The sequence below is a fragment of the Schistocerca americana genome, chromosome 4 (assembly GCF_021461395.2).
Source record: "Schistocerca americana isolate TAMUIC-IGC-003095 chromosome 4, iqSchAmer2.1, whole genome shotgun sequence".
NCBI classification, from domain to species: domain Eukaryota; kingdom Metazoa; phylum Arthropoda; class Insecta; order Orthoptera; family Acrididae; genus Schistocerca; species Schistocerca americana.
The window spans coordinates 682416837-682444470 of NC_060122.1; the positions used below are offsets into that span (position 1 = coordinate 682416837).

General features: G+C 42.6%; 1 protein-coding gene across 1 annotated transcript in view; it reads right to left on the reverse strand.

Annotated features, from left to right (window-relative positions):
• The window catches only part of LOC124613707 (pre-mRNA-splicing factor 38B-like), a 42704-nt gene extending 15708 nt beyond the window's left edge, over nt 1-26996 (reverse strand). Inside the window, exon 1 of the mRNA XM_047142426.1 lies at nt 26882-26996. Within this exon, the coding sequence (XP_046998382.1) occupies nt 26882-26996 (115 nt within the window). The remainder of the gene's footprint in view (nt 1-26881) is intronic.
• Nucleotides 26997-27634: the final 638 nt, after the last annotated feature.

The window sequence follows — 27634 nt, forward strand, 5'->3', positions numbered from 1 at the left end:
TTTCTTCTTGCGACAATCTAGGGTACCAAAGTTAAAGATTTATTTACGGTGTGTTTCACGTATGGTGGCGAAAACTGACACGTGTGGAAGTGTTCGACTGAAAATGAGGGGATGGAAGCCAAGTGATGAATCGCTTGCGTGTAGAATGTTCTCAAACCAGACCTGGGAGAGAATGATCAAATGAAAAGACTTATAAGACGGCACCATATTTGCACAGAACTGAGATACAATGTTAATTTGGAAATGCTGTTCTGTCTTTTAGTACTGGAGCTGGCATACAGGTGAAGCTACATTCTGTGGTACTTAAATCAAGCAGAAATTCACCAAATTACAGCCTTTATTAATAACGTAGAGTTTTGATGTGGAAAAATTGCGTTTCTTCGAAGACAGCCTAAATACGCCAGTCTTCAACTAGCACCTGAAACCCAGTGGTTCGTAGGAGGAAAAAATCTTAACACTGAAATTTGTAGGATATATGTACTTTCATTTTGAATCGGGAGACTATTTACGAAAAGTAGATAGTTCCCAAGTTAAGAAAAAGAAGAAAAAAATTAATCTTTCTTTGCATTTTTTCAAATCTGTCACGAACTTTTTGGCAAACCTCAGGCTCGGATTCAGCATTCCAGAAAACATATAGAATGGAAGAAATCAAAACTAAATTAGAATTATATTAATACCTTCAGCTGGTAACAGGCGTTAATAAATATGAACGGAGACAGGTGGAAATGTGTGCCCCGACGGGGACTCGAACCTGGGATCTCCCGCTTACACGGCAGACGCTCTAGCTATCTTCTTTTAATCTCATTTTGTTCGTTTTTGTTCGTTGAATCTGATCGGGGCGGACGTCGTAAGACACCCTTTTGCGTTCGTTGTTGATCTATTAACTCAGTTTTTTTTATTACAGAGGGCAACTAACCCTCTGACCGAACACGCTGAGCTACCGTGCCGGCAGCCATCTGAGCCACGGAGGTCACAGAGACTGCAGGGACTATCTCGCGCACGCCTCCCGCGAGACCCACATTCTCACCTTGTATGTCCACACAATACATTCGTAGTGTCCCACCCCAACACACTCATTACTCGTGGAAGACTTTCTTTCCAAGTCCCGTAAGAGTTCGAGGAATATGTGTGCATCCACACAAAAGGTCATGTCTGGTGTTGCGAGAACTATATATTTATATGGATATCGTGTCTATTCTTTCGGACATGTGGGGTGGAACACTCCGAATGTAGTGTGTGGACATACAAGGTGAGAATGTGGGTCTCGCTGGAGGAGTACGCGAAATAGTCCCTCCAGTCGCGCTGTCCTCTGTGCCCTCGGTGGCTCAGATGGATGCCGGCAGGGTAGCTCAGCGTGTTAGGTCAGAGGGTTGTCTGCCCTCTGTAATAAAAAAAACTGGGTGAAGGGATCAACAAAGAACTTAAACGGTCGTCAGGGTACGTCCACCACTAACAGATGCAACGAACTATGACGAACAATAGGAGATTAAAAATTAAAAGAAAGTTAGGTAGAGCGTCTACCATGTAAGCAGGAGATCCCGGGTTCGAGTCCCGGTCGGGGCACATATTTTCACCGGTGTCCGTTGATGTTTCCGAAAGAACAGACACCATATCCATATAAATATTTAGAAATCAACACTATCCCACAACTTTCCCGCGAGGCGCACTTTTGAGCACAAATTGATTGTAGTGCTGGTAATCCGGTTCTGATTTAATCGGACGCCGTAAATTACCTTAGAAGTTCGTTGTCAAAGATTATATTCATATGGGGTTTTTCACGTTTCATATTACATGCTTCCAGGGCTTGGTAGGTAAGGTTTAGTTAAGAAACCCATATCCATAAATGTATCGTTTGGATGTAAAATAAGTCTGAATATCGTCTCACTTCTGTCTCCCTCTTCAAGGTACGCACTTGCCAGAGACAAAGAGCTCTGACCTGTGTGCTCTACTTGGGCTGCTCCAAGTGGGGACCCAGTTGTTCGTTGCATAACGTGTGTCAGTGACGTATGCTTTCGAATACATGATTCCAAAACCGTGGTGTGTGCTCAATAATTTCTATTGCCACCACAACTCGTGCAAGGAGATCTACCTCCGACTGTAGAGAAGTCTTGTGCACAAGACTCTTCATATGAGACACAAGAAAATGTCGAGAGCAGCTAATTCTGGCGGTCCTGGTGGCGAAGGGGTTGATCCACTTTGACCTACCGAACTGATCCACTTCGACCTACCCACCTTTCGTCGTACGTTTCGTTGAGATGTTCGCGGACGCCACGAGTAAATTCTGCGGATGCGCCATCACGTTAGCTGACGAAGTGACAGCTGAAAATCTTCGAATAACTCCACCAGTACTTCTTGCTATAATTTCAAGTATCTGGCAGCCGTTAGGCAGTACGGAAGAACGTACGGCCAAGTAAGATGCCTATCAACGATGCAAGCTCCTACTCTGATACTGAACCGTTGCTGAAATCCACGCGAAAGTGTGGCATGAGGATTTTCATCAACAAACGTGGCCGTTCCGACAGCTCAAAACTGCCCAGTGAAGAGAGCTTCACGCTTAAAAAGGGACGCAGCGTGAGAACTTGGACACGTAGACTCAAATGATTCAAATGGCTCTGAGCACTATGCGACTTAACTTCTGAGGTCATCAGTCGCCTAGAACTAAGAACTACTGAAACATAACTAGCCTAAGGACATCACACACATCCATGCCCGGGGCAGGATTCGAACCTGCGACCGTAGCGGGCGCTCGGCTCCAGACTGTAGCGCCTAGAACCGCACGGCCACTCCGGCCGGCACGTCGACTCAATAAAATAGAAACCTCATAAAGAAATTTTCACGGATTCTCTTCTACGTGATGGAGGGCAGCCTCCTCGCAGTCGAGAGTGCGGCGTGTCCGTGAAACACCACAGTCAACCTTTCCAGTTGCGAACGATCGTACCAGATTCTCGCAGCGTTGTTGCACTCCGGACGAAAATGGCACGTGATTGACTGAGGCGCGCGTTGTGCAGCTCTACCAATGCGTCCAGTTTCACCGTAAATTATAAAAATCTGTATACTCTTCAAACATGTATTCGTCCACCCTGTACTGTACTGGTCGTGCTTACTGCTCACTGACGGACTGACAACAGAACGCTGAAGGCTGTGACTGTGAACATGGGGCACACTGGTTCAGGGTTTGGACGACGCCTCCCTATTACAAGTTTGTGCGCGTACAGTCACGCGGGGGGATTTGAAAGTGATTCTTCCTTCATACTTATTATATGTGGGTACGGTACATTTCCGGGCATGAGTTCCTTATCAAACATTTATCAACCAAGCCCCTCTAAAACCCCTAAAAGCTTGTACCAGGAATTGTGAAATACCGTGTAAGAATAAATTTCGTCGAAGAAACACTACAATCTATCGCTGACATTGCGTAATTTAGTTTCAATGCCTGCAAATGGTGTCCGCTGAATTTCAGTTTAGTGCTGGTAGTTCGACAAACGTTTCTGACAGATAATGACAAATGCTTCGGAAAGCATCCTTTCATTACTGAAAGAGTTCCTCGTATCAGTCGAGCCAAAATGCTTTACAAATCAATAGATGCTATGTAGGTAAGTTTAACCCTTTCTGTTGTTCTTAAATTTTGTTTCGTATAAAAGCATTACCTCTAAAGGACCCTTTGATAACACCATATTGTTTATCTGATAAAATGGAAATATTTTGGAAATTTGTGGTACGGTCTTATGGGACCAAACTGCAGAGGTCACCGGCCCCTAATCCTACACACTACTTAACCTATCTTAAATTAACTTACGCTACGGACAACACACACATCCATGCCCTAGGGAAGACTCGAACCTCCGACGAGGGGAGCCGCAAGTACCGTGACAAGCCGCGCAACTCACATAAAATGAAGTCAGCTCTTATCTTCAATAAAATTAGTACTAAATATTTGTATGATGCCTTCAGAATGCTTTTCTCTTTGTGGTTTCACAGTTGTTTCGAGTCCCATTTTTGAATAGAGACATCACATTATTCCAGTATAAAACTCTTTGGTGACATTCATTTTACTGCTACAGGAGACACAGTTAATGCAAAATATTTCTGTATTTTTAAAACTCTATGTTTACGAACTACTTCGCTTCTTTTAATACGACAGAGAAATGTTCGATAATTATTGAACAGTACAATAAATAAGTTGCAACTCCTTTATTTCATGTAGACAGTTACGCATGTTTACTATATTTAAACAGGCTTTATTTTTCTTTGACTCTAAGACAAAAGAGAGAGAGAGAGAGAGAGAGAGAGAGAGAAGACGCACGACGAAGGAATTATCCGAATGGGACGCAAATCGCTAGATGTGATGTACATGTACAGGGAAACAAATGATTACAACTTCGGAAAAACGGTTATTACATAGCTTTGGTTACTGATAATTTGACACCAGTGCCTAAGAGTTTAATTTCTTCACTACAGCACTAAATACGATCACTATGTGATTGAAAATAGATTTTGCTGTCAATATCCCATCAAAATTACGGCCAACGCTGACCTTCCTTCTAATTTAACATATTTACGTGTAAGCTTCGTACTGAGCTATTTCAGGGTCAGAGACTGTTCCATTTTATACCGTTATCTGACTGCATTGCATCTGTTAACTGTCTATTGAAGTATATTCTGTGTAATCTATTTGTGTCTGGCTGGTTGCAAATATAATTACTTTTTGTTATGTTCTGTTGTGAATTACAGGTTTTGTTGCATTTCTTGATGAGTTATGCATGAGGTTATCCAGAGCAGTTAAGAATTTCAAAACATTACATGACTTCAGTTACTAGTTAGTGCTATACGCTTGCTTATCAGGGATTTAAAAGTGAATTACTGCCTTTTAGTGTAAGAACTGGCGAATTTGGGGGACTTTTATTAACATAAATGGAGCAGTTACCATTATTATCTGTGGCATATTATGATATTGGGGCTCTCTCCACAAAGTTATCTTTACTGATTGTGTAAATTTAATTTTGAGAGGGCCTTCATTAATAACTAGTAATTAATACTTAGAAAAATGTTCAGAAGTGAGCAAATGCCACATTATTTCATCTTATTTTTGTCTTTTCATAATTACTGATCTTAATTGTTTACTTCTTGTGTTGTGTTGTTCTCTAATTACTGACACAATTGTTCATATAAATGTCTGTCTCAGTATTCTTATATCGTTTTTTGTTCCTGTTCGAGTGGACATTTGAGGAAATACTACAGTCACCAATGGACGGGTAGACTTACTTAGCCTTTTGGTTAACTAACGTCTTTATGTTGTTTTGGGGGACCATTTTTTTATTTTTGAGTAAGTGCTTAATTCTTGGTATGTTGGAGATATTACATGAAATGAGATTTATGAATAGCAATAAAGAAGTGGTAAGACTGCACTGGGATAATTCCATGTTTTCTTCTTGTGTTTAACTGGGACTGGTGAATCTTCAAGTGCTGGAAAAGGAACTTGCAGTGTACTGGTTGGGAAGATGTGAGTTGCAGATTATGTGGTAAATTTTGAGATTCTGCTTTTGATGGGATTTAAGAAACTTGTGAATATTTACTGGGAGAGTGATACTTTGGAACAGTATCAGGAATTTGACAGGATTTGCAGTGATAAGTGATGTGTGAACATGTGTGTTGAGTAATGATGATTCTGTGATGCAAATCTTCTTTTGTAGAGATACTGTAGATACTGAGTAACATTTTCTGATCAGGTGGAAGGAATAAAAGCTCAGTGTGCACTGAAAGAGCATCTTTGCGTTTTTTTTTAACCTGAGATGGATTTTTTGCTGGGAAGTACAATTTGGATTTCTAAACTGCAGTTCTAAATGCTACATTGTCTTTTACATTAAGTGCGTGAAATATTGCTTCCATTGCCGAATGATTAGAGTTATGCCTTTTGCATGTTCAGTTGCAATTTATCTGCTGCCAGTTGGTGATTTTCGTATCTTGAATGAGATTCATCACGGGGAATCTTATTGCTCACTGAAACAAGGATTTAATTACAGTGGTATAATAGGAGTAACGCTGATTGCCAGTTCAATAGCTGTACTTACCTGTGGTGAGAATTTGTAATATAGTACAGTGAACCCTTCCTTATGCTGATATTGAGTGTGTTTGGGTATGTTTGAGTGTATAATTATTTTCATGTAATAGTGCCAATTATATGGTAGTACATTATTCTTTATGACATTAGTGAAATTGTTTACTTGGAAGTGTGTATTTAACTTCGACAAATTTTTTGACATGAAGATATGTGAAGTACTGTTGAGCATTGATTTTTGAAACCTCATATATTTCATGGAACTTGTATTGACTGTCTGCTGTTTGTGTTGAAAATTAAGACTTTGGTGATGGATTATTCTACTCTTTGTATATGTTCCTTACAGGTACTTTGGTGGCACAGTTTTCTGTCTGAGTTATACTTAGTACATTCGTTTGTGGTTCGTTGTGTACATCTAGGGGAAGTTGCTTATTGTCTTGACTGTTATTATTTATTACAAAATGGTGATGGGCAATGGAAATCAGAAGGAATGTGGAGCAGTATTTTTTGGAGAAGAATGGACAAGAAAGCGAAATCTGTGTCGGTGGCGCAGTCTGAGACTGTTGATACACCGTGTTGCCTTATGGCTCCAGATAACGAGCATGTATTTTCTGATGACGCTAGTCGAACGTTAGGCAGTCAGAGACGGTCGACAGTTGAAGAGGGTCGTAATGTGTAATAGGCAGACATCTATCCAGACCATCATACAGGAATTCCAAACTGCATTAAGACCCACTGCAAGTACTGTGACGCCGCGCGGGATTAGCCGAGCGGTCAGGGGCGCTGCAGTCGTGGACTGTGCGGCACGTCCTGGCGGAGGTTCGAGTCCTCCCTCGGGCATGGGTGTGTGTGTTTGTCCTTAGGGTAATTTACGTTAAGTAGTGTGTTAGTTTAGGGACTGGTGACCTTAGCAGTTAAGTCCCATAAGATTTCACACACGTTTGAGAAGTACTGTGACAGGTTCAAATGGTTCTGAGCACTATGGGACTTGAAACTTCCTGGGAGATTAAAACTGTGTGTCTCACCGACTCTAGAACTCGGGATCTTTGTCTTTCGTGGGTATGTGCTTTACCAACTGGGCTACGCAATCACGACTCACGAACCTTCCTGACAGTTGTACTTCCGCCAGTACCCCATCTCATACCTTCCAAATTGATAAGAAATTTCATGTCAGCGCACCCTCTGCTGCAGAACGAAAATCTCATTCTGGATGTATCGTCATTTTTTCTAGAAAGTTAAACCATCAATTTGGAGGGTCTTGCGCTGGATTTCCTGCAACAGATATACCAACTTTGATCTAAAATCTAAGGGGAGTGTGATTAAAGTTGTCTGTTATAATCGGAACGTTGAGAATGGAATTATTTTCATGTATGCTACATCGCAGGCATTCTGGAAAGATGTTTCTGAACCGAGCAATCGATCTCTGCAAATATCAGTGCCTTTGACGAACTTAGGAGTATCTGAGGTGAAACACAGTGGCGAGATGCAGGGCGAACCACTCACTGGCGAGATAACTGAGAACTTGCGGTTTCGTGGGTCTTGCTCGGGATTCTGGCCGGCTTGGTTGGGAATGCAGAGGCGCTTCTCTGGTTGAGTCACGTATTAAGTGGAAATGAATTCACTTTCTGTTGAACATTCTCTGCTCTCGTGTTACAAATGTTTGCCGACCTCCTGACTCGTACAGCACTGCTTGGCGAATTATTACCTGAAGCGATCCCAGATCCTGAGAGGGGATATGTCTGCGTTCATATTTAATGTTCGCTGTTTGCTGAGAAGGTCATTTCTCGAGGCGTGGTACAGGGTCGATTTACAGTAATACAACCGAAAATTAGGGCTGCTGAATTCATCACATCCTTCTTTAGTGGATTTCAACTCTTTCTAAAGTATATGAAATCCTTTTGTTCAAGTGCCGTTTGCGGCGACTGTTGAATGACCTATGTCATGCACAGACGATTGTGTGCACATCGTGTCGCGGTAAAAAGATTCTTGTATCTTGACGATAGTGTGTTCACTTTTCAATATATATCGATCAATTTTGCTTAATGTTATAGATTTTCTGCCTTTAGAAGAGACACCATCCTTAATGAGTCACTATTCCTGTCAGTAAGCACCTTTTTCAAAACTGTAGTCAGCAGTACGTTTCAGGTATTTCTTCGCATGTCTTTCAGGCAAAGGGTAAGTCATTGGTCGAAGATGCAGAGAGATTTGGCGGTTTATCACTTTATATACAGTACGAATGTTTCCTGTCTTTAAGATTTCTTTACACGAAAGGCTACATTTATAGACTGAGTGAAGTATGCTCGCTGCATATGGCTTCAACGTGAGTTAATTACACGTTTTGAAAGCATACTATGGGTCTATTTGAAATTAGTATGTTCACAGAAGCCATCCAGAAGTTTTATTATGATCGCTATTATTACGCTGCGTAAAGTAAACTATATCTATCCTTCTTTAATTATATTACTTTAAAATATGAAGGCAGATGACGTTATATCATTTCTTAGGTATCAATTTTACCTTGATGTGGGAATTTTTGAAGGGCTTGCTTCAGGATCCATATTCGCATGTAATCATAATTTAACAGAACGGATAGTGTACAACGGTTACTGAGAAATTAGCGCCAATGTAGTTTCATATTTGATTGTGGAGAACTGTAGATAATATCGTTCTTAGTTTGTCGTTCTGCCAATACCTAAGATGTATACTCATCATACGACACTCAGATATTTTCCTGAGATATCTTGTATTGTGATCTTACATTGAAAGGCCAATCGACAAAACTCTAAAGTAAAAGTAAAATTCATCAGAATGTTTTGTGGGGGGGATCAAATACTGTGTTAAGTGTACAAGCGCTTTACATCAAGAGACGAGTCCGCAAAGTCTTACAGGCATAACTGCAGAGCAACGATACGCATCAACCAGTACCGACCTGGTGACTGTAGCAGATAAGGTGGACACAGTGGCGACAACGTGTAAGGGTACAGGTACAGGTACCAAATCTATCTTTACTTATCTTTGCTGGGCTATAGCAGCACAGAAGAAGGGAGAATGCTCCACATTACGAGCGGGGCGTGACTTCGGTGCCTGCCGCTTTTGGCACGCATTTGTGAGTTGCACGAGTCTGAGCAAGTCCGCAGGACAGGACGTGGGTGTGTGCGATCACGTTCAGAAGTGTGTTGATTAAAGATTGAGATTACCTTCCAATTTGATGAAAGAATGTTTAATCGAAGTCGACCTATCGAACTGAAAAACAAAGGCTACCTCAGAAGAAGATAAGGAATATGTGTTATTATGACTGTAGTGTGAATGGCGATTTGGCAAGGTACGGAAATATTGCTTGAGCCCAAAGAGCAATAAATTCAGTGTTCAGTTAAGACTTGTATAATGTGGAAAGACCCTTTTTACAATTTCGTTGCTTTGGCGGCGCACGATATGCAGAAACAGTAGCAGTACCGACAGGGAAAGTGTCAGTAGGCGCACAACTAGAGAATTTAATAGTCTGAGACGTGTACCTCGGGCGTAAGCCAGTCCCCCAACGCTGTCATAAACTTTTAAGTCTGATGCTCATGAATTTAGGCAGAAAACTAATAAGGACAAACCTTTTGTAACCAAAAGTGGGAAAGATTTAGAAACAGCGGCTATGAGCCCTGGGAACATATCTAACTCCATCACTAATTCGGACTACGACTAACATCATGGCTGTAGTGCTTCATACTCAGTCATAAGGTATCTCATCAGTAACTGCTTTATACTCGGATCTGTAGCACTAATTGCCGGCCGCGGTGGTCTAGCGGTTCTAGGCGCTCAGTCCGGAACCGCGCGACTGCTACGGTCGCAGGTTCGAATCCTGCCTCGGGCATGGATGTGTGCGATGTTCTTAGGTTAGTTAGGTTTAAGTAGTTCTAAGTTCTAGGGGACTCATGACCACAGATGTTAAGTCCCATAGTGCTCAGAGCCATTTGAACCATTTGTAGCACTAATTGTGAATTCGTGACCGACTAAATTAGGCTGGTTAACACAGTTTACCTCCCTGATCAATCTTCTTGTTTCATAAAGTAACGTATTTGGGCTTACGACATTATCAGAAAGTGTAAGATAAATAAATGATGATTAGTTGTATACAGAGATGTTTTCTATACATACATATAAAATGAACAGAAACACTTCACGTTAAAGAGACATCGCTACACAATATCTTAAAAAATTACAATGCACAAACATACTGTAGCGGCACCACCGTGTAGCATAGGGAAAGTTAGTTTTGTGCGATATTCTGAGCACAAGTTACAGCCAGGTGCGGCCCGAATTGCAGTTAAGTTACGCTGACCAGCGGTTGTGAAGTGGAATGCAGGCCACAGGGCGGTCGAACCGCTGAAAAGAGTAAACGCAGCGGTTCACGTGGAGCAAGCTATAGGCAGTCGTCTTCCGCATGCTATCTTTGCCTCTTGCAGGGGGCGAGCCGTTATGCTCCTTACCCGCCTTCACGGCTATTAGAACGACTGGCGCAATCGAGGTGCGGGGCATACATGATGCGAAGCAGGACGTTAGCGAAACAGAGGAGCACAGCGGAGTATAAAAATGTGTTGTTTTCTAACTATAGTCATTCTAGTGTGGCAGCTCTCCTGGACGGCGGGGCGTGTCACACTACCGGTGACACGGCAGCAGATGGGGTGCCAGCGTCCTAGTCCACGGCGGGTCATTAGTTCGATCCTCTGAAGCCAACACAGGGCATTCAAGTGTGACAGCTCTCCTGGACAGCGGGGCATTCAAGTGTGGCAGCTCTCCTGGATGGCAGGGCATGTCACTCCACCGGGCTACAAGCAGACACAGATGGGGCGACAGCGTCCCAGTCCGCAGTGGGCCGTTGGTTTGACCCTCTGAGGCCGACGCAGGGTCCACAGAAAGTCCGGGGCGGGCCACTCTTCTGCTCGCTACCGCCAACAGTCGTCTCAGCTCCCGACACACGCCGGAGACTTCCGAGGCGAGGGGCCGCAAATTCGGACGCCGGATTGCGGGCGCCGCATTCCCAGCTACGCCAGCCGAGGAAGAAGTAGCAGCGGGGCCGGCCTACGGCTCCCGGCGGAGCATCGCGGAGTCAACAGGGACTGCGGCTGCTCACTCGGCTGCTGGCTCAGCCATCCTGAAGTAATCTGAACTCTGCAGCTGGCGAACAAGGCCGGCACGACGCAGCGTTGCATTGCACAGGTCGCTGGGGCAGGGGCCTCAGCATTACACAGCCTGTGACGCGGACTGAGGTGAACGAAGCACTGCACTGGAAACAAATAAATCATTTGGAAAGGTCGGACAAGTTTTAATATGGCAACTCCTGGCACTCACCCTCTACATTCGGTGTCTTCGTCACATTTGGCGTCGGGTACCACATTTGATACCAGTCACAACAATACCATGGATAGGCGCTAGCTGTTAACCACTTTTCTCACTTGACATCCTGAAAGCCATGTATCAAGGTAGTCAGGTACGTGCAGTATTTCTTTATTTCTGAAAAGCTTTTGATTGAATACCGAAACTACGGTTATTATCAAAAGTAGGATCATATTGAGTATCAAAGAAAACCGGTTTGCGGCTTTCTTGATACGGACGATGCAGCATGTTATCTTGGTTGCCATGTCATGGACAGGTGTAAAAGTTGAGCCGTTCTGTATCGATAGGACGCGGTACGTCTTTCACATGCCATCTTTGCCTCTTGCGGAGGGCGAGCCGTTATACTCCTTACCCGCCTTCACGGCTATTAGAAAATACCGGCTTAGTCTTCCTGCTTGCTGAAGCTCCGGTCGTGGGTAAGTTGAGTGCGAATCCAAGAGGCCTGCATGTGTTCGTACAAACTGATTCTTGTACCACCAGTAAATTTGTGCTTTACTGTAATTAAGAAATACTGTTTTTTACCTTCTTATATATGATAGCTTTGTGGACTATGGTTTAAGTCACCTCATTTATTGCTGTGAATGGCTTTGATACTTGTTATTTAGCTTTTCAATTCTGGGAGAAAAGGATTCGTGCCAATTGCTTGGTATTTATGATCCTAGACGTATCTAAATCTGATTTACGCTATCTGTCTGGGTGCTGTCGGTTGGATTCTGAGGTTGCAGGTTGCTCTGCCTCTTGATCAATGGCATTCGTATAGACCAAAAAAAGTTGTTCCACACAACATTTTACCTGCATTGGCTTTTTTTAGTTATGTATTTTTTAAATGGGTATGTCCTTTTGGAGAAATGAATGTATATTTTAGGGTCATTATTTATGTAAGTTTTCATTCCTTTGGTGAGTCATTTTGTAAAATATTCTGGGATACCAAGCAAACTGCAAATCAGCCAATTGGTTGTCAGAAAATACGTTTCGTGAAGTAGCTTTAAATGATGAACCTAGGAGTATATTACAACCAACTACGTACATCTGTAGGGAGGACATGATTACATTAATTACACCACACAGAAAGGCATTTAAACATTCTTCTCTGGCTGTGTACGTGAGTGGAACGGTAGAAAACCTAATAATTGTCAGTGACAGTTGTCCTCTGTCACGGACTTCAGATTGGTTTGCAGAGCACCGTTGTACGTGTAGTTGCAGTAACGTTTGTTGCGGAGGTGAAAACGCCACCATATCTCTCGCGTAGGGACTGACAGAGTTTAAGGCCCATACAGAGGCGTATAAACAATCAGTTTCACCTCGTTCAGCAACCTAATTGAACAGAACAGAAAATCATTAATGGTACAGCATACCTTTCACCATACACTGCACAAAGTTATTAAAAGTGGATGAAGCGATTTCACAGATTTTCTATAGCTGTATTTTTTGAAACATTTCCACAGGGCTTTGTAGACACATAAAAGACCTCAAAAGGGTTTTTTGACAAATTATAGGTGTACCACAGTGCCCCCTCCTGATTACGTAGCTGTAAAGTCGTTACTCAAGTTCTTTCCACGTTCGGTGCAGCATGACCCAATCAGTAAAAAAACACTATTGGTGCGAGCTCGCATTTTTGGTAGGTTTTTTCGGTAGAGAAGTCGTAAAAATGGAATCTTTCACATAATCCCACACAAATAATTCGCATGGTTTTAGATCGGGAGAGCGCAGAGGCCACTGCAGATCGTCAGCGCCACCATTACCAATCCATTGGTCTCTCACTTTCCTGTTCATTATGGAAATAGGGTGGAGCACCATCCTGTTGGTAGATGAAGTCCACACTATCTGTGTCCAGTTGTGGCATGAGCCACTTTTCTAGAATGTCCAGATACTATTATCCTGTAATAGTCTTTTCGCAGTAGAAAAGGGGACCGAAGACTTTAAATAATGAGACTATACAAATCACATTAACTTTTGGTGAATCCTGAATGTGCTACACAATACTATGGGAATTCCATGTCCCCATATTCACTATTCCATGCACGAAAAATGCTGCTTCATCACTGAAGATGAAATTCTCTCAAAGGCCATCCACTTCCATAAGCTGTTGCTGCTGTGCCGAAAATTCAAAGCGTCTGAATTTGTCATCAGAAGTCAGGGCTTTTAGCAATTGCAAGCGGTATGGATTCATCTTCAGTCGTTTCCTCAAGATCTTCAAAACGGTCGGTTGTGATACGTGTAACTCTCTACTGGCTCTGTTCGTTCAGTTCTGGGGGCTACGTGCGAAACTTTCCCGCGTGCTGTCAACCCTGTCTTCACTCACTGAAGGACCGACTCGTTGATTTCCCCTTGCAGAGCCATTCTAAAGGTTTAAACTGCGCATACCATGGCCGAATGGAGTTGGTAGTTGGTGGATCTTTGTAGTTGGTGGTTCTTGGTTGAACTTCGTTCTGAAGAGTCGTTGCACTAAAACAGCAGACTGAAGTGAATGCATTGTAAGCACGACATACGCCTCCTTCGCGCCTGTCGCCATCTTGCCTAACTGCTCACCTGCTACGCTCTAGTGGCAGCAATCGTAAGTGCGCAGCAACAACACCAAACGTTTCGAATCTTTCAATACGAGTGTCGATTTTGGTGACAATGTCATTTACTATAGCAAGAGTGAATTTATGAAACTACTTCACTTATAAAGCCTTGTATAATGGTTTGCGTCCTATGTAAATGAAGACATAAAGAAATGAAGGCGTTTATCGGCTGTTGATGCCAGTAATTTGTAATTCGAATGAAAATGAAGCTAACCTAGAGCGCTAACTGTTGTTTCGAACACAATGTAGGACGCGTATTCCCCAAGTCAAACGAATAACCATTGCTTCAGGACTTTTCTGAATATCCTATCTTCTGATGATGCGTCCAGCGTATTAAGTATTTCGGTACTTCATTAAACGTATGTGGACACACAGCTACGAAGGAAATTAATCGATTTTAAGGTCCCTGCCTTAATAGAATTGTTGCGGTATAGAAAAAATTGTGACGTAAGTTAACGGCAATAAAGAAACAGAAATAATCAACAATCCTGTCCTGTTCTAAGGGAACCAGCTATAACAGGAAAGCAGTGAAACAGATATGGGTCAGGGGTGAGCGGGGATTTCATGCTTTTACAAAGTTAACAGAAATGAACTAATCAGAGACCAGGCCAGGAGAGACGTACATCTGATTGTGTAGACTGACAGCTTGTTTGCCAGATATAATAACTTTACGAAAGTAATTATAGACGATTAATATTACTGAGTGCAAAGAAGACAACGTCAGAAACTGGAACAAACGTAAACCGGCTACGTAATTGAATCGTAGTGAAAATTAAATTAACAGCGATACGGAGGACTTCACTGAAATGTGTTAAATATTCAGCATGACCGACAGACGTTGCCGGTAGTTAACAAAATCATTACGCAAAGTAGGCAGTCCAAAACGGACAAGAGTTCTGACACAAAGGTTCCGATTTTAGTGTCATTTAGAAGAAAGATGATGTGCGTCAGTTCGTGTGTTCCCATCTACGCCTTACTGAACCTCAGCAGAAGAATTTCTTCATATATGTAGTATTATTTTTGCATCTCTCAAATGTAAGGACTCCCGAGGGATAACATTTTCAGCATGAACAACAATGGCTCTACAATCATTTTCTAGCAGGTATTATACATGTAATTAAGTTACGAGGGTATATTTGTGGTAAGGTCTTACGGGACCAAACTGCTGAGGTCATCTGTCCCTAACCTTACAAACTATTTAATCTAACTTAAGCTAACTTACGCTAAGGACGACACACACACCCGTGCCCGATGGAGGCCTCGAATCTCCGACGGGGGAGCCACGCGGACCATGACAAGTCGCCCCAGACCGCGCGGCTACCGCTCGCGGCAATTGCGAGAGTCTTTCCCAAAATAAATAGCGGGATGGCGTCTCACACAAGTGTATTTCATTGCAGGCAAAGGAGTTGTACGTCTTCAATACTGTCCTCTTGCTTCTGGAAAACAGTCATGAGTATGACAGATTACGAGGGCTATTCGGAAAGTAAGGAACGATAGGTAGCGAAATGGAACCCACAGTGAAAATCAAAACTGTTTTATTTGCAATAGTTAGCTACAACTTCCAGCTATTTATCTCCATAGTCGCCGATCCGACTTAGACGTTTGTCGTAGCGTTGTACCAGCTTTCCAATACCCTCGCTACAGAAGGCAGCCACAAGCGCATTCCGCCAATTCTCTACGCTGGCCTACAGCTCGTGTCTGTGCCAAAATGTTGTATTCATAGCCAGCGGCTCATGTGAGCAAAGATGAAACTCACAGGGAGACAATTACGGACTGTATTGGGGGTGATCCAACATTTCCAATTGAAAATCATGTAGGAGCACCTTCGTTGCCCCTGCAGAATGCGGCTGAGAATTGTCTTAAAGAAGAAACCGCACGACGTTTATGTAATGTTGGCTGCATAGCTTCAGGTGAAATTTCTCACCATGCCCTCGTGCTTGGCGGGAGACACTATTGTTCTAGCTGTTTTTATATGCTCGCTGTGAGCCCAGAACTAAAAAGAACGACGTAATGTGATCGACGGACATACTAGAGACACTGCCCAGCACACCTGTGCAAGAGAATCGGATTTTCACTGCGGCTTCCATTTCTCGAACGATCGTTCCTTACTTCCAGAATAACCCTCGTATGTAAATCCCGCTAGAGATTCTTTTTCATGTTGCAGAATGCTGGGGAAACCGTAACAGAGAGCTCTACTGGCAAGTACTATTGTGTTGTGTTCTGCCCACTCGTCAAATATGGGGTGCCTAGGAAGCCTGCTTCTCGAATCGCTAGACAACAATTCAAGCAAATAGTATTAAGGAGTTTTATTATCAGAATATAAATGACAATATTTAACTACGAGAATTTACAACGAGGTGTCGCAAGCAAATGGCGACGGGAAAAATAAGTCTCCTCAGCGTATACAATTCCAATGCAAGTCGCTGCTATAGCGTTCGTAGAACGGCTAGTCTTCAACAGCTGCGGCCAGGCGGCGCGGCGCTTATGTTCAAGAGAACACAAGCGCCGCGTCGTCGCCAAGAGGGCGTTGCTGTATCAGTGTATTCCTAGAGAGGGGTCGGTGAACGTGCTATTGGCTGACGTCTTCTTCACAACCCTCTGTGACCTAGCGTTCTTGACCGTCATGCCGGCGCTTGACTTTTACGCCGGAACATTACAATGCCCTCACTGGGGTTTTAGCGAGAAGGAAGCGACTCTGCCTTACTTCTCTGGTTTCTATGTCACTACCCTGGTGTCTTGCTGCTTCGATAATCTGTCCCTCGTCGCACAATAGTAGCGCTCAAGCGCCAGGTTCAGTGTAGGTGATACTGCTGAAGTGGAGTGTTTCGGGATGCCAGTCGTTAAATGTCAACGATTTGTACTATACTCGTTTCAATAAAGAAAATACTTTGACACACACATCACAGAAGTTCCATTATGGCGGCTCTTGGCTTCGCCGTTATTAAACCCCTTTACAACACATTAACACCTTTCTGACTTTCCATAATCATGATACACACTGCCCATTGCCCGTGGCGTTCACTGGTAATTAACCTTCACTTCATCTAATGTTTGACAGCTGGAATATTTACTCGCGACCGTTCTTTTGGAGCCGCCCCCGGTTGCTCGACCGTGCTTTTTGAGTGGCGCCTCGCTACTAAATCATCCTGCCTTCCTGACGGACAAGAGAGACCCCACCTTTCTCCCTCAGCCAATAAGGACAATTTGCTCGTTTCCTTATATCAAACTTTCAGCCAATGGGCGTTCAGATCGCTTTTGCCAGGCGGATCTGACGTTTGCGGACATAGCGACGGAAGTTTGTGTCGTAACACCATCTCGGATTGTAATATCCTACTTCCGAATGGTCGGATCTTGTCCCTACTAAGGTTGCACAACATTGCCTCCTATGATTTCATCACTAATGCTCCTTGCTGACGCTTAATTGTTAAACGTACATGTAGCCTGGTTGCTACTGAGCATTCCCGATCGCATAAATATGCATAATACTTGGCTTAGACATGTGAAGAGAATGCACGTATGCATTACAACATACTGTTCAATAAAGAGAGCGAGGTTTAGCGGACTCGTGTGTGTTGTATGGTGCTCCTCAGGTAACATTTCCCTTAATCTTGTAAGTAAAATACCATGTGATCATAAATGGGCCAACCAGTTAGCGTGTAATTGTCGACATAAAAGTTTGCTGGATATAGTACCGCGTCATAATGTAGAAACTACTGCTGCTGGAGAAAAACCAACGTTTCGGCCACGATTGCAGCGGCCTTCTTCTGGGTTATTACATTATGACGCGGTACTATACCCAGAAAACTTTTATGTCGACAGCGTGTGCTGCTTCTAAGTTCTGAAATCATTAATACTGAAGTCCAGGACATGTAGAAAATTAACGATCCTTACATGGGCTTCTCCCGCAACTGGCAACCAGACTGTAAATAAAATGTGATTTTGTTTTAAGTTAAGAGTCTTCCGACTGGTTTGATGCAGCCCGCCACGAATTCCTCTCCTATCTTCTTCATCTCAGAGTAGCACTTGCACCTTAAACCCTCATTTGTTGGTGTATTCCAGTCTGTCTTCCCCTAAAGTATTCAGCCTCTACAGGTCCCTTTAATATCATGAAGGCAATTCCCTGACCAAACGCCCTATCATCCTGTCCCTTCCTCTTTCCAGTGTTTTCCATATAATCCTCACTTCGTCGTTTCTGCGGAGAATCCTCTCATTCCTTACTTTATGAGTCCACCTAACTTTCAACGTTCTTTTGTAGCACCACATCTCAAACGATTCGATTCTCTTCTGTCTGGTTCTCCCACTGTCTGTGATGTGATTCACTTACATACAGTTCTATATTCCTTACCTACATTCCTAGACATTACTCCCTTAAATTATGGCTCATGTTTGATAGCAGTAGACATCTCTTGGACAGGAATGTCCTCGTTGCCCGTGCTAGGCTATTTCCTTGCTTCTTGCTTCATGTGTTGTTTTACTTCCAAGGCAGCAGATTTCCTTGGCTTCGTGTATTTCGTGAATAGCAACTTTGATTTTAAATCACTCGCTATTCCCATTTCGGCTGCTTCTCTCTATCATCATCTTTTTCCTGTTTTCTCTCAATGCATATTGTGTCTTCATTCGACTGTTCATTCCATTCAACGGATCCTGTAATTATTCTTCCCTTTCAGAAAGGGTAATAATGTCATAAGCTAACATTATCATTAATACCCTTTCTCCCTAAATTTTAATCCCATCCTTTAAACGTCCTTGTATTTTCTTCACTGTTTTTTGAGTGTGTAGAGAGAAGGGGCGGAAGACAGAATCTATTAATTTTTTATTTATTTATTTATTTATTGTTCCGTGGGACCAAATTAAGGAGAAATCTCCATGGTCATGGAACGAGTCAATACATGAAATTATAACACGTTATTAGAAACAGATAAAATAAAATACATATAAAAAAACATTCAAGTGACAAGTCATAAGTTTAAATAAAGAAATCAACAATGTAACCCTAGAATTTGCTTAATTTTTTAGCTCTTCCAGGAGCTCCTCGACAGAATAGGAGTGAGCTATCAGGAAACTCTTCAGTTTGGACTTAGTAGAGTTTGGGCTACTGATAAGATTTTTGAGTTCTTGTGGTAGCTTATTGAAAATGGATGCAGCAGAATACTGCACTCCTTTCTGCACAAAAGTCAAGGAAGTGCATTCCACATGCAGATTTGATTTCTGCGTAGTATTAACTGATTGAAAGCTGCTAACTCATGGGAATAGGCTAATGTTGCTAACAACAAACGACATTAAAGAAAATATATACTGTGAGGGCAATGACAGAATTCTCAGACCATTGAATAGGGGTCGACAAGAGGTTCTCGAACTTACACCACATATAGCTCGAAGAGCCAGTTTTTGAGCCAAAAATACCCTTTTTGAATCAGAAGAATTACCCCAAAAAATACCATACGACATAAGCGCATGAAAATATGCGAAGTAGACCACTTTTCGTGTTGAAGTGTCACCTATTTCAGATACTGTTCTTATGGTAAATAAAGCAGCATTTAGTTTCTGAACAAGATCCTGTACATTGGCTTTCCACAACAGCTTGCTATCTGTCCGAACGATAGGAACTTGAACTGTTCCGTCTCGCTTATAATATGCCCATTCTGTCTGATCAAAATATCGGTTCTTGTTGAATTGTGAGTTAGAAACTGTAAAAACTGAGTCGTACTGTGATTTAGCATCAAATTATTTTACACAAGCCACGAACTTATTTCATGAACTACATTATTTGTTACTGTTTCAATATTACACACAAGATTCTTCACTTTCAAGCTGGTGTCATCAGCAAACAGAAATATTTTTGAATCACCTGTAATACTAGAAGGCATATCATTTATATAAATAAGAAACAGCAGTGGCCCCAGCACCGACCCTTGGGGAACGCCCCACTTAACAGTGCCCCATTGGGACTGAACATCACGACCACTCTCAATATTGCGGAGAATTACCTTCTGCTTTCTGTTCTTAAAGTAAGAGGTGAGCTAATTGTAAGCTAAGCCATAATGGTCAACTTCTGCAGTAATATTTTGTGGTCAACACAGTCAAAAGCCTTTGTTAAATCAAAGAAAACACCTAGCGTTCGCAACCTTTTATTTAATCCATCCAAAACCTCACAGAGAAAAGAGAATACAGCATTTTCAGTTGTTAAACCATTTCTAAAACCAAACTGAACATTTGACAGCAAATAATGTGAATTTAAATGCTCCAGTAACCTTGTATATACAACCTTCTCGATAACTTTAGCAAACACCGATGGTATAGAAATAGGTCTAAAATTGTTAAAATTATCAATGTCTCCCCTTTTTTTAAAGTGGCTTCACTACCAAGCACTTTAATTGGTCAGGAAACCGACCACTCCTAAAGGAAAAGTTACAGATATGGCTAAGTAATGGGCTAACATACATAGAACAATACTTCAGTATTCTGCTAGATACCCCGTCATATCCATGAGAGTTATTGGTCTTTAGTGATTTAATTATTAACTCAATCTTTCTCTTGTCAGTATCATGGAGGAGCATTTCAGGTAACAGTCTCGGAACACTTTTTTCTAAGAGAGCTATATAATTCCCTGTTGGGACTAGGTTTCTATTTTGTTCACCTGCTATATTCAGAAAGTGATTATTAAATACTGTACATATATGCGAATTATCAGTAACACGGACATTCCCACTACGCACTGATGCTATATCCTCGACCTGTCTCTGCAGACCAGCCACGTCCTTTACGACTGACCATATGGTTTTAATTTTATCCTGAGACTTAGCTATTCTATCTGCATACCACATACTTTTTGTCTTCCTATTAACATTTTTAAGCACCTTACAATACTGTTTGTATTGGGCTGCTGCATTTAGATTTTGACTTTATCTAACGTTTTGATAAAATTTCCACTTTGTTCTACAAGATATTCTTATCCCTCTAGTCAGCCACCCAGGCTGCCTGTTTGTGCTAGCACCCTGTTTAGAACGTTCTAACGGAAAGCAACTTTCAAAGAGCATGAGAAAAGTCTCGAGAAAAGCATTATATTTATCGTCTGCTGTATCAGCGCTATAAACATCTTGCCAGTCTTGTTCCTTGATAAGATTTACAAAGGTCTCCACAGCAACTGGATCAGCTTTCCTAAACAGCTGATGACAATATTTTACACGTGCTGCAGCACAAAAATCTTTTAGAGTTAAAATTTGTGCATCATGATCTGAAAGGCCATTCACCTTTTTGCTAACAGAATACCCTTCTAGTAATGAGGAATGAAAAAAAATGTTGTCTATGGTTGTTCTACTGTTCCCTTGCACTCTCGTTGGGAAGAATACGGTTTGCATAATATTATATGAATTAAAGAGGTCTACCAGCATCCTCTTCCTTGCACAATCACTTATACAATTAATGTTACAATTAATATTGAAGTCACCACATATAACTTTATGTATTTCCTATAAAGTGAACCAAGAACCTCCTCTAGCTTTAGCAAAAATGTTTTGAAATCGGAGTCTGGGAATCTATAAATAACAAGATTTAGAAGTTTAGCTCCGTTAAATTTAACCACACCGGGACAACATTCAAACACCTTTTCAGTGCAGTACTTCGAAACATCAATTGACTCAAATGGGATACCATTTTTCACATACATGGCTACTACCCCACACCGCAAAGAGCTCCTCGAAAAGCTGCCAGCCAACCTGTATCCTGGTAAAGGAAGCCTCTGAATTATCTCCTTATTTAAGAAGTGTTCAGATATACCAATAATTTCAGAGTCAACATCTATAAGCAGTTCACTAACTTTATCTCTAATACCTTGTATATTTTGATGAAATATACTAATTCCCTCATCACTCGGATACCTAAGCTTTGTCAAAAGTGGTTCCTTTGTTAGAGAGACTTCCCTTAAGCAGGAATACCTATCAGCTGACTTCAATCTAAAGAAGGTGCAGCTCTAACACCCACTACTGCAGGAATTTTCCCATGAGTGATCCCACCAACCCCACCTATGCTGTCACCTATAAGCTTTGCCAACCTCCCCTTCCCACACCTGTTGAGGTGCAGGCCATGTCTAGTTAAACCCGTCCTGCAGATGGACTCCACCGACACCACTGAAATGTGGCCCATGCTTTCTGTCATCAGCGCACTCGTAAGTCTCATGTTATTACGCCTGACGGCTGTATTAAGATGAGGCCGATCGTGACGCTGAAACAGTTCCACGAAATGCACATTCGTGTTGCCAGTCTGAGTGGCTACCTTTTCCAGGACACCATCTATGTTATACTCCCCATCTCTATCAATACTATTACCAGCCCCACCCACAATCACTACCTGATCCTCTTCAGTAAAATCCCTACATAACCCCCCTATGTTAAGTCACCTGAGCCAATCCTGCATTAGGCTTCTCAATGCTGGTGACCTGGTACTCACTCCCCAAAACTTCCTGCAACTGCTGGCCTACACCTCTGCCATGAGAACTACCTAACAGCAGAACTTTCTTCATCCTCTTCGACTTTTCAACTGTTCTAGCTACCGTAACTACTGAGGTCTGCTGCATACTTCCTACATCTACAGCTACCGGAGATTCCTCTCCACTAGACTCTGACAGTTGGTCATATCTATTGTAAACACCAATATCTGAAAGTCTTCTTCTCCTAGCAGATCTCTTGCCGACAGCCAGCTCCCATTCCCCAACCCCCTTCTCCCTCCTCATCCTATCTAGCTCCTCCTGTGCGTTTTTCAACTGCACCTGAAGGGCACCTTCCCGGCATCCTTTTTTTTAATACGAGCACTCCGTTCTTATTCCTTCAATCTCAGTGTTTCCTCTTGGTTCTTAAACATATTGCACATTGCACGTCCTTCTCTATAGCTCGATTCTGTTTTTCTCAGAATTTCGAACATCTTGCACCATTTTAAATTATCAAGTGCCCTCAAGGTACTCTTTGCACTCTGCTTTATTTGATCTACAATCTTCCAGAGCTCTTTTAAATTCCAACACTTCATTATACATCTCCTCCCCATCATAGAAGCCCTCAAGGTACTCTTTCCACACATCCGCTTTCTTCCCTGCGTTTCACAGTGCACAGTCAATGTTTCCAGCCTTGATTTTAATTTCACCAAGGATTTTTTTGACTTTTATATATGCTGTGTCAGTCCTATTGATTTTTTTCATTTCTTTCCATCCCTGTTGCAGCTGTTTCGCCTTTGCTTTCGTGCACTTCCTATGTATTTCGTTCGTAAGGATTTTGCACTGCATAATTTCTGTCTGACCCTGAACATATTTGTAATTCCTTCTTTCATCGCCGGCCGCGGTGGTCTAGCGGTCCTAGGCGCTCAGTCCGGAACTGCGCCACTGCTACGGTCGCAGGTTCGAATCCTGCTTCGGGCATGGATGTGTGTGATGTCCTTGGGTTAGTTAGGTTTAAGTAGTTCTAAGTTTTAGGGGACTGATGACCACAGATGTTAAGTCCCATAGTGCTCAGAGCCATTCGAACCACCTTTCATCACTCACTTGAGGTATATTTTGTCACGCAAGAGTTTTTCGCACTTATCTTCGTACTTATCTTCCTTGTACTTATTGTTGTATGTCCAACAACTGTATTTGCATTCTTTAGAGATGTCCATTCCTCCTCAAGATGTCCTAGTGCGTAGTCTGGCATTCCTTATCGCAGCATTGAAATTCATAGAGAAATTTAAACGCCTCTCACCATTCCCCAGTACTTCATTATCCCATGTCCTTTCACAATGGTCCTCCTAGACGATTCTCTTAAGAACTGTCGTATTCTCTGTGTGATATAATCCAGCTAGAATCTTCCCGTGTCTCGGGGTCTCTTCCAAGTACAGCTCCACCTCGTGTGATTCTGGAACGGAGTATTCGCTGTTAACTCTCTAAACCTATCCAAACTCCTTCCAAACGGGCCTCGGAAGACCTAACGGTACTGACCGACCACCGTGCCATCCTTACCTATAGCCGGCACTGGATGCAGTTGCTGTTGCCATTGCCGTTATCATTTCTCGTGACCGGAGCTGCTACTTATCAGTCAAGTAGCTCCTCAGTTTGCCTCACAAGGGCTGATCGCATTCAGCTTGCCAGCAGCACTCGGAAGACCGGATGGTCACCCATCGAAGTGTTAGCCACGCCAGAGAGCGCTTAACTTCGGTGATCTGACCGGAACCGGTTTTACCGCTGCGGCAAGGCTATTAGCTATTACCAGCTGAAATTTATTGCAGAAATAAATCAGATTTTTCCTCTGTCATTCCTACTGCCAAGCCCATGCTCTTCTTTAAACAGCTATTCCTATTCTACAACCGCATTCCAATGCCCCGTGATTGTTAGACTTTCATCTGTCTTTGCTGCTTGCGACACTAGCATGCACACCTGTACTATTGTTGACGGCACTTGTTCGCTGCCGAAACTGCTGAGAACAACCCTATCACTTAATCCGTTCATGGTAGCTGACTCTCTGTCTTACTTTCCTTTTCATAAAGAATCCTACTCCAAGTATACCATTTTATAACGCTGTTTTTATTACGCTATATTCTTAAAGATAAATCCTTATCTTCTTTCCATTTCGCTTCAGTAACCCCTACTACATCTACATACATAAAAAAAAGTTTTGCATCACCTCGGTTCCGAGTGTTCCGGAACCTGTACAGAAAATCGGAATAGAGATCAACATACACATCCTTTCCGCCCTATTTATGGCTCATGAAAACCACTCATTGCGTTTTGTGCCACCATATAGCGAGGCATTCAGAGATGGTGGTCCAGATTGCTGCACACCGGTACATCTAATACCCAGTACCACGTCCTCTTCCACTGATGCATGTCCGTATTCGTCGTCTCATACTATCCACAAGTTCATCAAGGCACTGTTGGTCCAGACTGTCCCACGCCTCAACGGCGATTCGGCGTAGATCTATCAGAGAGGTTGGTGTGTCACGTCGTCCATAAACAGGCCTTTTGAATCTATCCATGGCATGTTGTATACGGTTCATGACTGGAGAACATGCTGGCCACTCTAGCCGCCGTTATCCTGAAGGAAGTCATTCACAAAATGTGCACGATGGGGGTGCGAATTGTCGTCCATGAAGACGAATGCCTCGTCAATATGCTGCCAATATGGTTGCACTATCGGTCCGAGGATGGCATTTACGTTTCGTACAGCCGTTACGGTGCCTTCCATGACCACCAGCGGCGTACATCGGCCCCACATAATGCCACCCAGAAACAGCAAGGAACCTCCACCTTGCAACAATCGTTGGAGAGTGTGTCTCAGGCGTTCAGCCTGACCGGGTTGCCTCCAAACACGTCTCTTACGACTGTCTGGTTGAAGGCATATGCGACACTCATCGGAGAAGAGAACGTGATGCCAATATTGAGCGGTCCATTCGGAACGTTGTAGGGCTCATCTGTACCGCACTGCATGGTGCTGTGGTTGCGAAGATGGACCTCGCCATGGTCGTCACGAGTGAAGATGCGCATCATGCAGCCTATTGCGCACAGTTTGAGTCGTAACACGATGTCCTGTGGCTGCACGAAAAGCATTATTCAACATGGTGGCGTTGCTGTCAGAGTCCCAGCAAGCCGCAATCCGTAGGTAGAGGTCATCTACTGCAGTAGTAGTGCTTGGGCGGCCTGAAAGAGGCGTATCACCGACAGTTCCTGTCCCTCTTATCCCCTCCATGTCCGAACAACATCGCGTTAGTTCACTCCGAGACGCCTAGACACTTCCCTTGTTGAGAGCCCTTCGTGGCACAAACTAACAATGCAGACGCGATCGAACCGCTGTATTGACCGTCTAGGCATGTTTGAACTACAGACAACACGGGCCGTGTACCTCCTTCCTGGTGGAATGACGGGGACTGATCGGCTGTCGGACCCCCTCCGTATAAAAGGCGCTGCACATGCATGGTTGTTTACATCTTTGGGCGGATTTAGTGACATCTCTGAACAGTCAAAGGGACTTTGTCTATGATACAATATCCACAGTCAACGTCTATCTTCAGAAGTTCTGGGAACCGGGATGATGCAAAAGTTTTTTTGATGTGCGTATAATGAGCCTTTGTACTTTTCTTTTCATATTTTCTTGCTTTCCTGCTACGTTCAAACTTCTCATATTCCATACTCCGACTCGTGGGATGTTATCGCGTCGTTGGTTACTCAATCTTTTTCTTATCACAGTTTTCTCCCGGAGATCCGGATGGGGGTGTAATTCGACTTTTTTCTTTTTTTTGTAATATCGTTTTATGTTCTTCTATTTGGCAACGCTATATGTGAGCCCAAAGTGATAATTCACATAAATCCATCTGATGGTCGAAGTGTACGCCTTTGAAACCCACGGTGGCAATAAACTGTGACTGGTAACATTAAAACTGTGATTTCAATCGAATGATTTCCTTGCTTCGGGGAAAGAAGCGTCTTGACTATTAACTGGTATATATTTTGTTTTCAATTAAGGGTATGATACAAAACATTCATTGCCCGATACTCATCTCAAACAGCGGTCGGCACACCACTCTGTTAATATGTATTACATTTCGTGTCCTTTGTAACGAAAATTTAAAAAAAAGTTATTATTAGTTTCAGTTTATAGATTTTGCATTGGCAGTTGCTTTGCTTGGCTTGTCTGAAAAGTAGTGTGAAAAGTTACGTCTGTTGTAAACAATGGATAAAAACTGAAGTTAATCTCACCGAATGATTTCAAAGAAAGTGTACTGAGTCGCCTAATTATGAAAACCAGATCCTATCTAAGTTCCCTTCAGCAATTGTAACACTCTGTTTCATATTTTTTTACTTCTCATGACATGAAATCTGACAAAATTTTAGCTGATTACTGGTCGTATGAAAGGAAGCCCTTCATACCTGAGGCATGAATAACGCCAGGGGAACTGCTCTCTGGAAGCCGCTGCTGCTGTTGCTGCCGCTGCTCTTGTAAGCTACAAAAAGGCGCGACTCGTTTACTGGGTGGCAAACTCATTGCACCTGAACTCCGTGTGCAATGAGTCTACGTAATGCGTCTACATTTTAAACAATTGTGAAACTTTATGTGTGAATGACAAAGACTGGGAAATGGGTGATGGCGTGGTTGATTACGTTAATGCTGATTCCTTTAAAAGGTGCACTGGAAAACTTAGAAAAGTCACTTTACAAAGGTATTCTTCGTTATAATCAAGAATTGCGAACAAATGACACTCTGACAAGACTTAAAAGTTGTTTGTTCAACAATATGACGTTCACAGACAAAAATGCGTATGTTCATCGTGTAACCTCCCCCTCACTTATCGACCTTAATGACAGTGAAAAATTTAACCGCGTGCATCTATCGGAAATTTGGGAAAAGCACTCGTCACCGAAGTTAATTTGTCGGTAAAGTGGGAGGAAAGAGTTACATCTAATTGAAAGGAAAAATGCAAATGAAATTGGTGGAAATTAATTTTGAGAAAAGGGTAAAATTAATAAAGAAAGAAAATGTGCGGTCGTTACGTTAGCAATTAATTGGCGTTAATTAGATACTTGAGTTTTGGGGAAAATTACGGTCGCCAGTCCTATGGACAACTACTATAATAACTGAACATGAAAGATTAATGCACATATAATTAGCATAAGAAGTCAGCC